Source organism: Mugil cephalus, chromosome 2 (genome assembly GCF_022458985.1).
Source record: "Mugil cephalus isolate CIBA_MC_2020 chromosome 2, CIBA_Mcephalus_1.1, whole genome shotgun sequence".
In the NCBI taxonomy this organism is placed as follows: Eukaryota; Metazoa; Chordata; class Actinopteri; order Mugiliformes; family Mugilidae; genus Mugil; species Mugil cephalus.
The window spans coordinates 11,485,974-11,501,093 of NC_061771.1; the positions used below are offsets into that span (position 1 = coordinate 11,485,974).

At 41.4% G+C, this 15,120-nt stretch overlaps 1 protein-coding gene and 1 long non-coding RNA gene across 6 annotated transcripts in view; one reads left to right on the forward strand and one right to left on the reverse strand.

Annotated features, from left to right (window-relative positions):
* LOC125004125 (VPS10 domain-containing receptor SorCS1) overlaps positions 1-15,120 on the forward strand; it is a 145,538-nt gene that overhangs the window by 10,350 nt on the left and 120,068 nt on the right. The window contains exon 1 of one of the 5 annotated variants that reach the window (XM_047578515.1): positions 11,449-11,570. The exons of the other annotated variants lie outside the window; for them this stretch is intronic. Coding sequence (XP_047434471.1) covers positions 11,544-11,570 — 27 coding nt within the window. The 5' untranslated portion in view covers positions 11,449-11,543. Of the gene's footprint in view, positions 1-11,448; positions 11,571-15,120 lie in introns of those variants that run through there. 5 annotated transcript variants of the gene reach the window in all.
* On the reverse strand, positions 8,828-13,172 carry LOC125004126. Its single transcript, XR_007112312.1, has 2 exons — positions 12,585-13,172; positions 8,828-11,507 (listed from the first exon to the last, which is right to left on the reverse strand). It is a non-coding gene; the product is annotated as an uncharacterized LOC125004126 (long non-coding RNA).

The window sequence follows — 15,120 nt, forward strand, 5'->3', positions numbered from 1 at the left end:
GCGGCCATGCCTTTTCGTTTCTGCTCGGTCCCACTATGTAACCATATAAGACTGAAGGAGAGACCTTGTAATGCCCATGCTCTTAAAACTGACACGGTGCATACAGAACACTTCATGTTCAGAAGTAGCAGCAGCTGAGCCGTTTCCTTTTTTTTTTCCCCTTCTGCCTTTCACAAAAGCCCTCACACTGCCTGGCTCTGCACACCAAGATAATCCAACATCACAATTCACAAATCTTTTAATGAGTCTGTGTCTCACCGCAATTCACCATGATCAATGCGTTTTCCTGCTACCAGCGACGAAATGCTGCCGCTTCTCAAAGTCTAATACAAACAGTGGTATTGACTTGATGCATATGCTGAAATGTATTTTTTTTTCCTCCTTGTTTCCCTCGTCTCGCTAGCGGTGGAGTTCTCACTGTGTTTCTCTTATTTGTAAGCTGCCACGGCTCTTAAAGGCTGGCGTTTGGGGGGGGGGGGCGGCAGCTCCAGAGCCACTGAGCAAATTGTAACTGTAACCAGCCAGAGACAAAAAAAAAAATACATATATGAATATTATAGAAACAGAGCTGTCTGCTAAAAAGTGTTTGTGGTTACCTATAATTAAGATCAGCGAAACATGACTGTAAATTCATCAACACGTGGCATTTAAAAAATCCTATTCCAGTGTGTGACTAATAGCCGAGTTAACACCTCTGTTTAGTGGAGGAGCATAATGCTGCATTAGTGATGCAGATCAACGCAATGAATTTTAATTGGTAACGTGAAAGTGAGAGGACACACTACGATCCGAAGGAGACACTTAAGGCTGATCCTGTAATTATGCGTGTTGATGGATGTACAGCAGAGAGGCTGACGGTCTCACAGCTAGAATCAGAGCGGCTGCACGCCGGCAGATCGGTCCTAAATCAGCCGACAGTCTGTTTTACTTGCTTTAAATCTTGAGCTCTGTGAGCTAATGCTGTCAGAGGAACCTGAAAGAAGAACTGACTCCATGAATCCTCCAACTTATTTACAGTTTTTTCCCCGTAGCTATAAATACCGTACATGCTGAACAGAAATTCAAGCAACTGGGACGTCTTTGTTTTGATAAATGTTCTGCAGCACTTTATGGAGCAAATGTTGCAATGCAATTTTATAGACATAATTTAATACATTGAATATTTATCTATTAATCAATAGAAGAGAAAGTTCCAGAAATCTAATATTAATGCAGATGAGTCTGAGGGTACTGATACTATAAAAGAAAACAACATAATGAAATGTTCCCATGTTGCTTCCGCTGACTCAGGTAGAATGTATAATTTTCCCAATTCTATAACAACCATGAATAGCAGATTTCAAAAAAGCAATGTGCACAGTTGTGATTGGTTAACATCAGCACATTTATTATGAAATTCTCTGTTCACAGCTTTTTTTAATTTGACACTTGGATCAAGTGGTTTTATCCGAAAATGTATCACTTCAGTGCCAGAGGTCGATAGCATTCCTCTGCCGGGCACTTGTGGGATTTGTGTTGCAACCCCATTAACTACGTGTAAATATTCTCACTTTGTGGCTTGCGATGATTAGGACTGATCCTGATGCTTCATGATCATGCTCAGTTTGCTTTTAGTCTGACGGCTGCAAATAACTGATGAGCCCTTAGTTAAGTGTCTGAACGGCATAAATACGACAGTAATGAAGATTTACAGGGCAGGAATCAGAATAATGCTGCAGCTCTACGATGGGGGGGCATTTAAGAAATGAGGCGAGCATTCAATCAGCGGACACATGAGGACGTTATATATGTTCAGAACAACAAATCAAACCTTCCTACAGCCTTGTTGCCTTTTGGCACTGGTCCAGCTTTGTTCCTCCACATGCAGCGCCCTAAAAGAGTAGGCTGTGTTTTATGAACTGGGAATCCTTCCCTAGAAGAACAAGTCACTTCCTGCTGTTTGGCAGGCTCCATCTGTGTGTGTCGTCATCCTCGAAAAACACACCGGGGACTGATGAAGACATCTGGAGATACAGTACCTGCCACATCTGCTGACGTCCAAACACATTTGCCTCAGCCCTGTCATTACCATGTGCATTACCATGCATACCTGGCATGACGCTTTGATCGGCCCAGCTCCCCGTGTCACAGCTCTGCAAGCCAGAATCCAGCCATCACAGCCAATTACGGCAGCAAAGGAAGGCTGTCGACACTGCAGCTAGAGGAGCATGCTATCAGCAACTCAGAGATGCGCTGACAGTACATGTGCGTAGGCCACCGCTTTAAAATCTCAAATGGTGATATAACTGACGAGAAAAGAAAGGCTAGAATTACTGCTCAGTGCGTAAATTCTTTTGGTACCATGGCCTGAAATTATTGCAGTGTGTGTATACACACGTTCGTCTGTGGATGCTGTATAAAGCTAATGCAGCCTCTCAGAACAGACATCCAGACGTGAATGTAACGTGAAGCATCATCACCAACGACAGCTGAAGGGTTCAGAGATCGCTGTGGAGGCAGACCGAACATTTCCTGCTACTTCACAATAAAAGCCTTTCACTGGAAAAAATACAGTTTGACTTTTGTTCAGGCATGCAACCAGTTCCTTTCACCGTAGTCGTCTCTTCACAGATTGTTATGTGCTGCAGAAAACTCAAAAATTAATTTCACACTTTATTAAAACATCAATAGTTTTTTTTTCCCCGCCAGAATATTCCAAATGTAGTATTAACCTTAGCTTGCTGTTACAAGCAGTAATTAGTAATTACACTGAACCAGGACAGAAATCTTCCAGATTTAACATAATCTTTTAACATAATCAATCATTTCTGCAGCTGCAAAGCTTTTAATACAGAGAGCTATGGGAAGTGTTGAATATTATTTGCGTTAATAGCATTATAGCCTGGTATATCCAGACTCATTTCTTTCCAGAACATGAGTCTGGTAACACACCATTCGGATTTTATTAATGGGCTTGTTTTTCATCAGAGAAGAAAATATCTGTGCACTATCAAAGCTGGTTTGTTGTTAACAAAATGTCGCCGTTACTTGTCTGGCCATCACAGCAAAAACATTCGACTGGCCTAGCAGATCTTTCTGTGTCTCCTTGAATGACTTTATGTCGCTAAAATGTTGTGGGCGGGGAGAATTCAGACTGGCTACCTGGTTATTAGCACTGAACAATAAACAGCAAAGAGGAATTTAAATGAATCAGAATGATTAATCAGAATTAAACTCAGAGAAGCTACAAAGCTAAAAAGAAGCTACATTTCTTTAAAAAAATGTATCTGTAAAGCAGCTGAATGGGTTTTTATCAGCCATTGACTTATCAGTATCTCAGGTCGTCTTGTTGGACATGTAAGTTTAATCAGTTTTCAGTTAGTCCAGAGATCAGAGGGGAGCCGCTGTCATACCACAGTCCTTACCTCAGCTGAGAAGGACTGAGAAATCATCAGACCACTTCAAGCCGAATGGAAATGTCGCCGTCACCCCTAATTGGGCACCGTCTCCATGCGTCACTCTACTTTTTACTGTCCAAACTTTGCAGAAAGGGATGAAAGAAAGCTCGGGTTCAGCCTCGTGAGATAAGGCGTGATTACCATTGTGTGAGTGGTGATAGGCTCTTCACATCCTTGACTCACCACTTGCCCGAGTGCTGTTCTGTGGAGGTGTGCGACAGTGGGAGGCAGATGAAAGGAGTACTTCGGTGTATTCAGGTCACCGCCTCTAATATTCTGGCACTGGAAAAGAATTGTTTTTACATTTCAGCAATAAACACACTTCACAAATCTGTTCATTTGGGCAGAGAGAGGCTTTTAATTTTCTGAATGAGGCCGCTGATTTACGGAATTTGAATTAACATTAGTCATCAGTTCTGCCTGAGGCAGCGTTTGATTAGCTGTCAGTACACAGCACTTATTTGAATCACTGAATCAATCATGGATTGTACTGTTGATATTTATTTTTTCACAGCACGTCTTAAAACACAATAATAGCAACAAAACAAATAAATATAAACTCTCGGAAGATAGGTCCACTTTTTATGAAAAGACACAAAAATTAATTGATCCTACTGATGACTGACTGATTTTGTGTCTTCATCTGTTCTCCAGAGCTCGGTTGTTGTCCAGATGTGTTTTACCATTACACTATCTGGCACTGTGGTTTATTCTCTTTCCTATTTGCTCCAGATACATTTGGGTAAAAGAGCCCTAAGCAGTTGAGGTGCTTCCATAATTCCTCCTGCCCTTGACTTATGTCTTTTAGGTGATCATTGTCAAATACCAAATATTTTAATGTATTTTCTGTTATTATGGTTGGATGAGCCACTACCTCTAGGGTTGGGTTGATGTAGTGGTAGAGACAGCAGAGATCAGAAGGGAACATGGGAGATGGGATCATGTCCTGGGACCACCATCTGGACTCATGTAAAGACTGACAGGGATCTTCCTGTATAATTGTGATGTCTTGTGATTTCAGTCTCTACCCACTATGACACGCTTTGCCTCATGGTCTGGGTAGATGTAACAGATTCTTATTATTGTTACATTTTTTATTCTAGTCATTTTCGTATTTGTTGAAGTTGAAACATTAATGATAATCAATAATGACACATTGACCTTTATCTGTAAGTATAGGATTTTTGATATTTCCCAATGAATATTGGCCTGTAGTTTACTTCCTTTACTTTTTGTAGATCAGCTACTACTTGACTTTGGAGTCATTGACCCTGAAGTTAATTTTGTGGATTTATTTGCTCATAAGGCGCCTCGGTTTGCGAGATGCATCTCTTTTTTCTGTGATTTGGATTTCGAGCGAAGCATGAAGCTCCCACTGAGCTGCCCTTTGAACTTCCTTTGCTCCATTTGGTAACCTTCCAGCCAGAGGGCCGCCACGCTGAGCCGGGCCCATCCAAATCAAAGTGGTGTCTTTCCACATTTGGCAAACTGCCCAGGGGCGGCTTGCCAGCTTTACCAGGTGCCTGTGGCCGCGGTGAAGGGGCCAGAGTCAGGTAGAGCTCCTCAGGCCAGATGGCCGTTCCATGGGGCTACATCCCTCTGCCCTCCCACTGAGACCTTTTGGATACCACTGGCCCTAGGAATGGCAACTAATGCATAATGTAGCTGTAGAGCTGCGCCATGCACCTCTTATCATGTAATGCTCACATCTGACATATTCTCAATGTGAAAATCAACATCAGATTTATGGAAGTTCTCTGAACATAACATTTGTGTTCCAGACTGTCACAGTCTAGCAAGCTTCCAAATGAAACGCCAGCAATTCTTCTCACAGTGCGACCAATCAGAGTAGATTTAAATTCAAAGTGCATCAATGCTCTCTGCTGAACTGCCCCGACCGTCGGTTATGTAGCTCTTTTTTTTTTTTTTTAACACAACTCTCTGTGCTTGATTGCTGTAAATCAAGAAAGGAACGACCAATGTCTAAATGACAGACTGCAATGCAGCAAAGCATGCTGGGGGAAGCTGGGGCTCAAAGTGATCTGGCCACTCATCCCACACGATGTACACCCCACCTATCCCCTCCCCACCCCACCACGGGCCCATACAAGGAACACATCAAGGAAAGGTTAATTGGGGAGGTTCAGAGATATAAACATTTGTTTGACTTGTCTTGAAGCAGTGTGAAGCAGAAAATAGAAACAAAAATAAGATCATCAATGACTCACACCGACACCACGTTGGTTATGACGTCCAAGTCCAGCAGTACCTTAAATGAGCCTTTAGACAATAAAACTCTCTCTATTTCCCTCAAAACTCTCTATTTTGATCTAATGGAATTGGAAGAATTCAAATATAGGCAGAAGACCATATTTCTATTAAAAGTTGTGTGTTCGCGTCTCCGTTCTTGCAAACGAGACGTCAAATACGTCATTATTCTGCACCAGAATAATGACGTATTTGAACCCACGTTTAAGAAGCAGCCACTACCCACGGCATGGCACTGCTCACATTCCTCCGTGGCAGAGAAAAAGACAGTAACAGTATTTTCTTTGTGTGGAGGTCCTTCCTTACATCTCCCCCCTTCCACCGTTCCTTTCCCATCTCATTCTCTGCTGTCAGATATTGACTGAATCAGGTTAGAGAGAGGAGGTGCAGAAACAGAAGCATCGCTGATGAAAATGACAATGCTTCTACCCTCTTTGGTTAGTGAGATGCACAAACTTGCCTCCTTCCCAGGAAAACTTGAGCTTATGTAACTTGTAAAAAACAAGAAAATGACAGAGGGAATGAGAGCTGCAAACATGTGATACAGGTGTACGGGGTAACGGGAAAGGGAACCGGATTTAACAAGGACTAAAAACATTAATGTACATTGGGTGTTACATGAAACATACAAAACCCAAAGATATTGGAATACAAATATGATTTCTTTGGTGGCACTGAGAATTTATTTGATGTTACAGTGACATTTACTGATTTGTTTTTTAAATAACGTCTGACACAATGAACACAGATAGTCTTGACAATAAGGAGTTCTATCTGTCTGCCTGGCATCTGTTCCTCTGTTCCTTTGCTCATGTTCAACCTTTACTTACTTACTTACTAAGAATATCATAGCAATTCTCTGCAATTCAGTGCACCAACGAGTGCAGGTTAGTATGATCTGTTGTCTTCTGATGACTGCACTCTGGGCTTTTGGAATTAATTTAATATCCATAGTTAGACAGCCTTTGTTCATCTATTTTTGTGTTATTCAGGGTCACGGTTTAATAAAGGGGTGGTAATAGGTGGACGGAAACTGGAACGAAAAGACCGAAGTGGAGCTTCAAACATTTGGGCTGATGTAATTGGCAACGTTTTGCAGTTCTGGAACTTATTTAAACCTGATATATTCTAGGCATCAGATCTGAAGGATGAAGACTTTAACTCCAAAACTCTGCAGTTTCTAAAATGTCCACTAGAGGCTGTGTTTAAAAGTGCGTCGATCTGTACAGAACTAGCCGAGAATCCGGACAAACTTCCAACTTGTGGCAGAAAGAAGTTCTGGAGTCAGTACATTGGTAATTGATAATATTAGATTATATTTCTTTCTTATTGGGTCAAGTTGCTCCTACTAGTGTGTTATGTCAAGCTGCCACAGCCCTCAATGTCAAAATACCCAACTTTACAGCAGAAATAACCATGTCTACAGCTTGGTACAGGAAACAGTTTTGGCCTCTTTAAGTAATTCCTCCATTCATGACAACGTGGGACTTAAAGTTATTATTAAGGGTGTGGCCGATCAGCCACAACATTAAAACCACTGACAGGAGACGCAAATAACATTGATCATCATGTGACAGTGCAATGTTCGGCTGGGAAACTTTTGGATCTGGTATTCACATGGATGTTACTTAGACATGTAGCACCCACCTAGACCAGACCCCTAGACACCCACACCCCATAGCAATGATGGCAGCAGTCATCCCCAGGAGGATGCAGCCTGACACAGACACACACACACAAAAGGTTTAGGAACAACTAAAAAAAAAAACAAACATATGAAAAACAGCACAAGCTGTTGACCTGGATGCAATGACCTGGACGACCGAGACCCTTTCAGACATAGATTAATTAAGCTTTTACAGAAGAGGGCTGAATCATTCACTGAAAAGTTCCTTGTCGTTCACCTGAAAACAAAAGCACAGCATTGCACATTAGTGCATTCGTCTTCTTGAACATAGTTCCACACTTGAGCAGAAAAGTTGACTCATGGAAACGTTTCTTCTCTCAGCAAGCGACTGAACAAAGTCTAGACTTGTTTGAAGCCAGCTATTTTTATCTTGGGGAGACATTTTTTTTCTGTTGATATGTGCTTGGTATGCAGGCACTTCCGTTCCTCCACCTGGGAATCGAAAATATTGCTGGTTTGAGCACTTTTACCTCATCTCATTGTGGGAAATCTGCAGCTCGGCAGCTTTTTTTTTTCTTTCTTTTTTTTAAAAAAGCGTCTGTTTCAGTGCCACCGAGGCACATCGAGGCAAGCGGGATGTCTTTGTTTCATCGGTTGGTGCTTTTTTCTTTTTTTTTTTTTTGCTGTCCTTAAACTTGACTGCTAGGATTCCTTAGGCTTGACATTCCGTTGGGGCAGCTGTATAGAAAAAGTATTGCGCCTAATGAGATTTCCTCGTGCTTTTCCATTAGCCTGCGGGCTTCAAGAGCCTCGGTTAGTTCAAGTGGAGGTCTTATTACCGTATTGCTCAATCGAAGGACTTCTTCAGATTCACACCTCAAGCAGATCCCAGCCTGTTTGATCTTTCAGCAGTGCACTGATGAGCTGATCTGAGTGTAGAGTAAGAGCTTCATTCTCAGGTGACGAGAAATGGAGGCATGCTGTGTCTACCAGTACTTTGCAGGTTTTAATTGCTGGAGGATCCGGTCAGGATGACGGTTGTGTTGTGTCATTACACGGAATATGGAACTTTCCGTCTTGGAAAGCATAATTAGAGCAGCTCTAATTTGTATATCTTTCAGTGACAGATGGTAACGTCGGGGTATGTTGATGAGAACCAAACTTGCGACTCATCCCTCCCCAACTTTAAATTCTTCTGTAATAATCTCTGGTTTTGCTGCATTTTTATTTTGCCTTTGAATTAATCTTTGTGAATGTTTATTTAAAAAAAAAAAAAGCTAAAAAAAAAGATACATATAAGGAATGGATTTAATATGTAAAATGTATTGATATATAATCAACTGCACCAATATACAGTATATAATTACACCATATACAGCATCAGTCAATTTTATTATAATAAATATGTCAATTACTAATAAATAATAGTTATAGAAATGTATATTACCACTATAAATATGCAGCAGTTCATTACATATATACGCAGACCTAAACATTTATTTATAATCAATGGATTTAATTTACAGTGCAGAAAGCAGATACAGTTCCTTTGTTTCTGTGACAGTTTGCTCTTTACACCAAGATACACAACCTAAACCCACACAACTCAAACTTCAAACTGTAAACTTCTGAGTCGTTTTGGACATTACAGATTTAAATAAAAATAAATAAATAAATGTCTCCAGCATCCACAAGGGCGTTAAACTTGGCTAATGGAATTCATAGGGGAGGAGAGTTGAGGCAGTTTTTTCATTAGCATCAATCATGAAATTGTTAATTTCAGTGATTAATGTTGGCTTCAGTCTCCTTTGCTATTTCTGCCTATCTTTATACACAGATTTAGTTCACAGAGGATGAACCCAGACAAAGCCGTGTCACAGAAAGGAGAAATTAAGCCTTTTTTTTTTAATTAAATGAATGGATAATTACAAGTCTTCATTAACAGAGGGTAATTGAAGACTTAATGATGAACAGAAATGAAATGTTTGTTTAAAAAAAAAGTTTATCGAGGTGGATAAATGATAGCTGCACACGCCTCAGTCAGTATTCAAGAAATTACCAGCTGGAGTATATTAAAGAGCGCAAGAGATGTAATTGCGCGTAACAGTGTTCCATATGAGCAGATCATAAACTTTGGAAAGGGATGCATCCATATTTGTGCAGGAATATTTTTCTTCCTCAAACTCACTCAGACACTTATTCAGTCAAACTGGAACACAAAAATGTCCAGAAGCAGCTACTGATCTGTGTGGCTTCTTCAGAGCAGTTCAAAGATATTCGTCTGTAACGAGGATATTTTGGCTTAAGGAAGTTGCAGGTGGACATACAATACCGTGGCCCAGTCCCATGAGGACGACATCCAGGTACAGCTCACACAGCCTTCAAAAAGGCAGAAATACTTGCCAACATGCTACAGCAACATGTGCCACACGCTAATACCGTACTGCTAAGGTCAAGCTGAAGTGGGCAGGACTACTTTGGTCTGAGTTTGAGCCACCTGACAGCGCTCACCAGTGGACACTTCTAGAAGAGACGCTGTCACAGTTTGAAGACTTAAGCAAAAAAAAGAAAAAAAAGTGAGCCGCTTTGATGCTTCGGCTTCAGACGAGATTCCTACTCCGACTGTGCTTCAGAGGCTTCTGACCAAAGTCACAGACGAGGACCACGACATCAAAACAATGATGCAAGCACAGAGAGGCTCCGCTGACCTGGAAAAACAATAAGAATTCTGCCACGCTGCAAATGCTCAAAAGGTGTCAAGCTGTCCCGTTAACAAAAATTTTAACGGGCCAAACGACGGGTGAAAGTTGGGGATTGTCACAGATGCGGAAAACGACGTCAAGTGTATGCAGTGTGAGTCTCTCCGTTTAGGCTGAACCGATTAGGGTCCGGGGGTGGTGTTCATGTGGTGATGGAGAGAAGAGTAACACAGTAACAAAATGACTGGTTGGTTGTAGGACTACCCAGTGAAATAAACAAATAACCTAATTTTTCCATAATCAGGTTTTTTTTTTTTTAAATTTAATTACTGTTTTTTGATAAATATGAGCCATTATCCTATTTAAACAAAGTCTCATCAGATTTTGTTTCTCACAGTAAATCATTATTTTGTTTTTAAATACTGTTTAAGTGCGGCTCATTCACATTTAACCGATTCTGATCTATGAACTATACTATAACGGTTTAATTAGTCTTTGTTGTCCCATAACGTTAAAGCCAGGCCACGCCCACTTCTGTATTCAACTCAGGAACCAGATATAAAAAAACTTTGGTGAAATGAACCCCACACAGATGAAGACAGTATCCTTGAATAACTGCGCGCATATATAACCTATTTCTGATTTCTTTCGGGGTTTGTATCGATGCGCTGCTCCGCCTAAATATAGCAAATGAATTCAGGCAGACGCGCTAACGCGCAGAGAGAAAATAAGACGAAAGTGTTGCAGTTGCTTGTTGCCCGCAGCAGCGCTTCCAGCGAGCATCAATTATGTTCGCATTATTGATGGCATGGCCTTGGCATATTAAAGTGATAACGTCGCGCGTGCGAGGAAGTGGAAGCCGGCCGATGAAGAACCATGTGGCGTGAATTATGCATTAAGGCAGCGGAGGTGAACCTGCACTCCCGATAGCTGACGTTGTCTTGCCGTAATTACAGCGCAGGAGACGACGTGTCACAACATTAGCGCGGCGCGTCCTGATGCACTGGAGAACGATGAGCGGTTTGTTTGCGTTACACGCAGGCCGAGGGGTTGAAGTATGAAAAGCCAGCTGTTACGATCCGTCAACAAACTTCTGTGCAGAGACGTGACTCCTCCTCACGCAGGCAGAGACGTGTGATTAGCGGCGCCATGTTTTGATTCGCAATTAGGCGTGTGCGACAAATCAAGAAATTGGGTGAAATGGAGAATGAGCAATTTGCAGTCTGACTCTGTTTAGCTGCAAATTGGACAGACATCAGTTCTTTCCCTCCATTATATAGGCACGTTCCTGTTTTCCGTCTCCTCGTCTGTGTGCGGCTGATAATCCGGCTCTTTGCTGTCATTTGAGTAGCATGTTTGTACTGACTCCTGCAGTCTGCATGCGTGTGATGCGTCCCTCTGATCTTCCCCCCGGAGAACCATAACTCTCTTTACAATGTCAGACGCATTTTTTATCCTGACTTCAGCTGTCAGCACCTAGAAGAGAGGACAGGTTGTGTGTATCCATCACTCATGGTGTGCAGTCATTACTTCAAACAGGTAGGAGTTTCAGCGCTCTGATCTGCACCATATTGTAATTTGTAATTCTTTTTCCACACCTCCTAGTTGCATCGGGGAAGATTAATGTTGCTCTACAGCTCGGTTGAGAAACTTTTTTCTCCCCCCCCCATCCCTGTGGTTGCAGAGCGGCGGCCATCTTCATTAGAGTTATGAAAAGTTGAATTAAATCAGCGTGTGGCACATTTACCAAGTCATGGTCTGAAATACTGTGTCCCCAGGGGGGGAGCACGTCTATGGAATATTCACAGAATTACTGCTTCATTAAAGGACTTGATAAAAATTAATTCAGTTTCAGCTGTTGGAGCTTTTGAGGAAATGGAACCATGCAGCAGAATATGAACTGTAGGTGCGATAATTAGACGCAGTTTATGTCTCGTTAGGACATAAAAAAGTTACTCGCGCGTGCACTCTATTCTCTTCTATAGACCACCTCAGATTAAACTGTAGAATAAAACGAGGAACACATGGTTCCGTGTTAAGATTAAAGCCACGGCTGATTTTCATACAGACTATTAATAAAATTGTGTCTTCTGGTCCGATAACAGAATGTGCACCTCCTGATGGGCCACAATACTGAAGACATACTGAATATACTGATACAAAAATACTTGTACAGTTAAGTAAAAATGATATTTATATATTTTTTATGCCAATTAAAGACGCTATGACTCCACTGAACAGATTGTGATACAGATGTGCTGGGCTAATCAAATGGTTTGGCCTTATGTGGTGATCTGGTCATAGTCTCACATGCTCATCTGAGCATTTGAAGCTAAATTAATTCCCTTGGGAAAAAAAAATCATGTCATGTCGAAATAGCTTTAAAGGATGAACAATTAACTGAAGGTGCACATTGACAATTGAAGAGAAAACTTTCTTGAAACATCATCCATAGTTTTAAATAAGAGTAGTAATATGTAGCATGTACAATGGTTCTAAGGGCACTGAAATGCACCACCCAGAACTCATGTGGTGGACGGAAAGTCTACTTACCGAAAGTAGGCAAAGTCCAAAAATAACGAGGGGAAAAAAAGTTTCAAAGCACAAAAGAAAAAGACTAGAAGAATACTGACGTGGAGTACAATGGGGAACTAGCAAAGGAGGAAGGAAACACGGAGACTAAATGTAGAGGAAATAATGAGGCACAGGTGAGACACATCAGGACGGGGCAAACAATTGCGGCAGCAACTACACGGAGGAAGTGAAGACACCTGACAGGGCGACTTACAAAGTAAAACAGGAGCAAACCCAGAAACAGTTAAACGTGACCAGAGCTGGATGTGACAAGCTGTTTGTTCCTTGCTTAGCATTTTGACATCTTTAAGGACAGTGTTGCTGCTTTGAGCGTCTATGAATATTCTGTGTAGCCTCACCACACGTATCAACTCTATTATATACGTAGGCATCTGTTTTTAGGGAAAGGTTCCAATAAATCACCTCACCTACCTCCCCATCCATTTAAACTGTATATTTCTTTTGTAATTCTTACTTACCACCTCATTGTTTTTCATTTTTTTTAAGATTGTCTTATTTTTGTTTTATTTTACCTTATATTTAGTTTGACTCTTTTTCTTATGTCTATGTCTGGTTCATATATGTTCTTTGTTATCCTGGGACAATTTCCCTGTGGGGATCAATAAAGTGATCTTGAATCTTGAATCCGAACCCAGGCGGTCCAAGGTAGCAAACTGAAATGTGTTTAGTAGCTAAAGAGTTCTTGGAATCATATGCCAGAAATACATGAAGGAATCTTTTCAGTTGCTGGGTTAAAATGGCCACGAAAAGGCCTCATGTGACCATCTCACTCAGAACAGGCTGGCTTGATCGAGAGACGCGGTGTAAACCTTTGATAATTTGTCCAGTAGTGAAAGTAGAAGCTCCATGTAGCCATGTATGCCCCTGGGGTAGACGGGGCACAGAAACATGGGGGTAGCAAAACAATCAGTTGTTCAAAGTTCAAAGTGTCTATTTGGGCATTGACGTTGAAGACATGGAAACATCTCTGTCATCATCTTCTCCTGAATCAGTTCAATGTTGGAGACAAAGTTGGAGAAAAAAACATCTTCTTCTTGCCCCAGTTCCCTGTTGCAGACAGATGCATTACTACAGTGAAGAACATTGGGGTTATGTTTCATGCCCCCGTGTTCTTGTTTATGTTCATTTTCAGTCTCTGTGCATCAGCTATATCTGCTACGATTGCTTGTATCACGATTAGATTGTACATGTATGCTCTAGTCAGATTTATGTTTATCTTGTTCCTCCTGCTGCTCTCTCTTTATCTTTTTCTACCCAGCCTCAAGCAGATGTTTACCCCCATATGCACTGGCCTCTTACCGTTTAAAGGAGAATTCCTTGCCATTTCCTGACTTCTGTAATGCACCTTTAGACGCTTTGTGTTGTTATTGATAAAAAAAATACTTATGTATGTGTCAGGATAGTGAGCGTTCCTGTCAAACACCTTCACTGTTAAGTGCTTTAAAGTTTTTCTGCTGTCAATAGGTTTTAAACGGATCTTGAAGACCCCTGGTGTTGATATTTAGCGTCCATGTAAAAACATGTCTTGTGCATGTCAGTGTGTTTTCATTTCCCAGAAACATGCTACAGTATGCGATGCTAGTTGGAGAGTAAAATCTCATGCACCTATTTGCCTGTGTTGCTGGTGATGCTGCAGGTGCCATTGGCTATGGCACAATACAAACACTTCCTCAGCAGGTTAAATGTGATGTCTCCCTATTCAACAGAGACGGCCAATCAAAAGGAGTTTTAGCCCAGTTAGGCGAGAGTTTGAATGGAGGCTCTTTGTTATCCCCGTTAGACAGCTGGCCCAGACAGACAGCTGATTCTGCTTTGGGTTTGTTTTGCTTTCAACACGCTGCAGAGAATAGAGCTTCGAGAAGAACTGCATTACTCTGCATAATTAGAACAAATTATGCACCATCATTTGTCAGCTTGTGCTGAGAAGCTCGTCTGACAAATGTTTAGTCTGTCTGCTTGTAATAATATCAAGTCTCCTTTCAGCGGCCACAAAGTCGCTGGAGTGATTTGCAGCGGCTTTAGTTGTGGTCTCACGAAGGGAACGGCTGCTTAAAGTGAGAATAGTCAGGATATTATACCTTTATGTGCCTGTCACTAATACACCAACATTTCGCAGATAAGCATTGCTCCTTAACTCTTTGTTCTCCTCCGCTCAGAATATCCCCGTCTTATTTTAGAGCGCATTCATTAAACATGGCTGTGGGTGTAAGATGTAAGAAATAGGGGAGATTTCTGCCAACGCGGTCTCTACATCTGCCTAATATATTCACAAAGCTGTTGTATTTAAAGAAACAGTCCATTATTCATGGCCCTGGGTGCTGGAGTCTATAGCTTTAGCTTGATCTATGTCTTTTCTGAAATCAAAATAGTTTGGAGGGCTGGGATCTGAAACAGGGGTGGTCAGAAAGTACAGGAAATGACAACATCCCACTTGAATAATGGGACTTTTTTTTCCTTCTGCATTTTTGGTTGAAATGCTACATATCAAATAAAA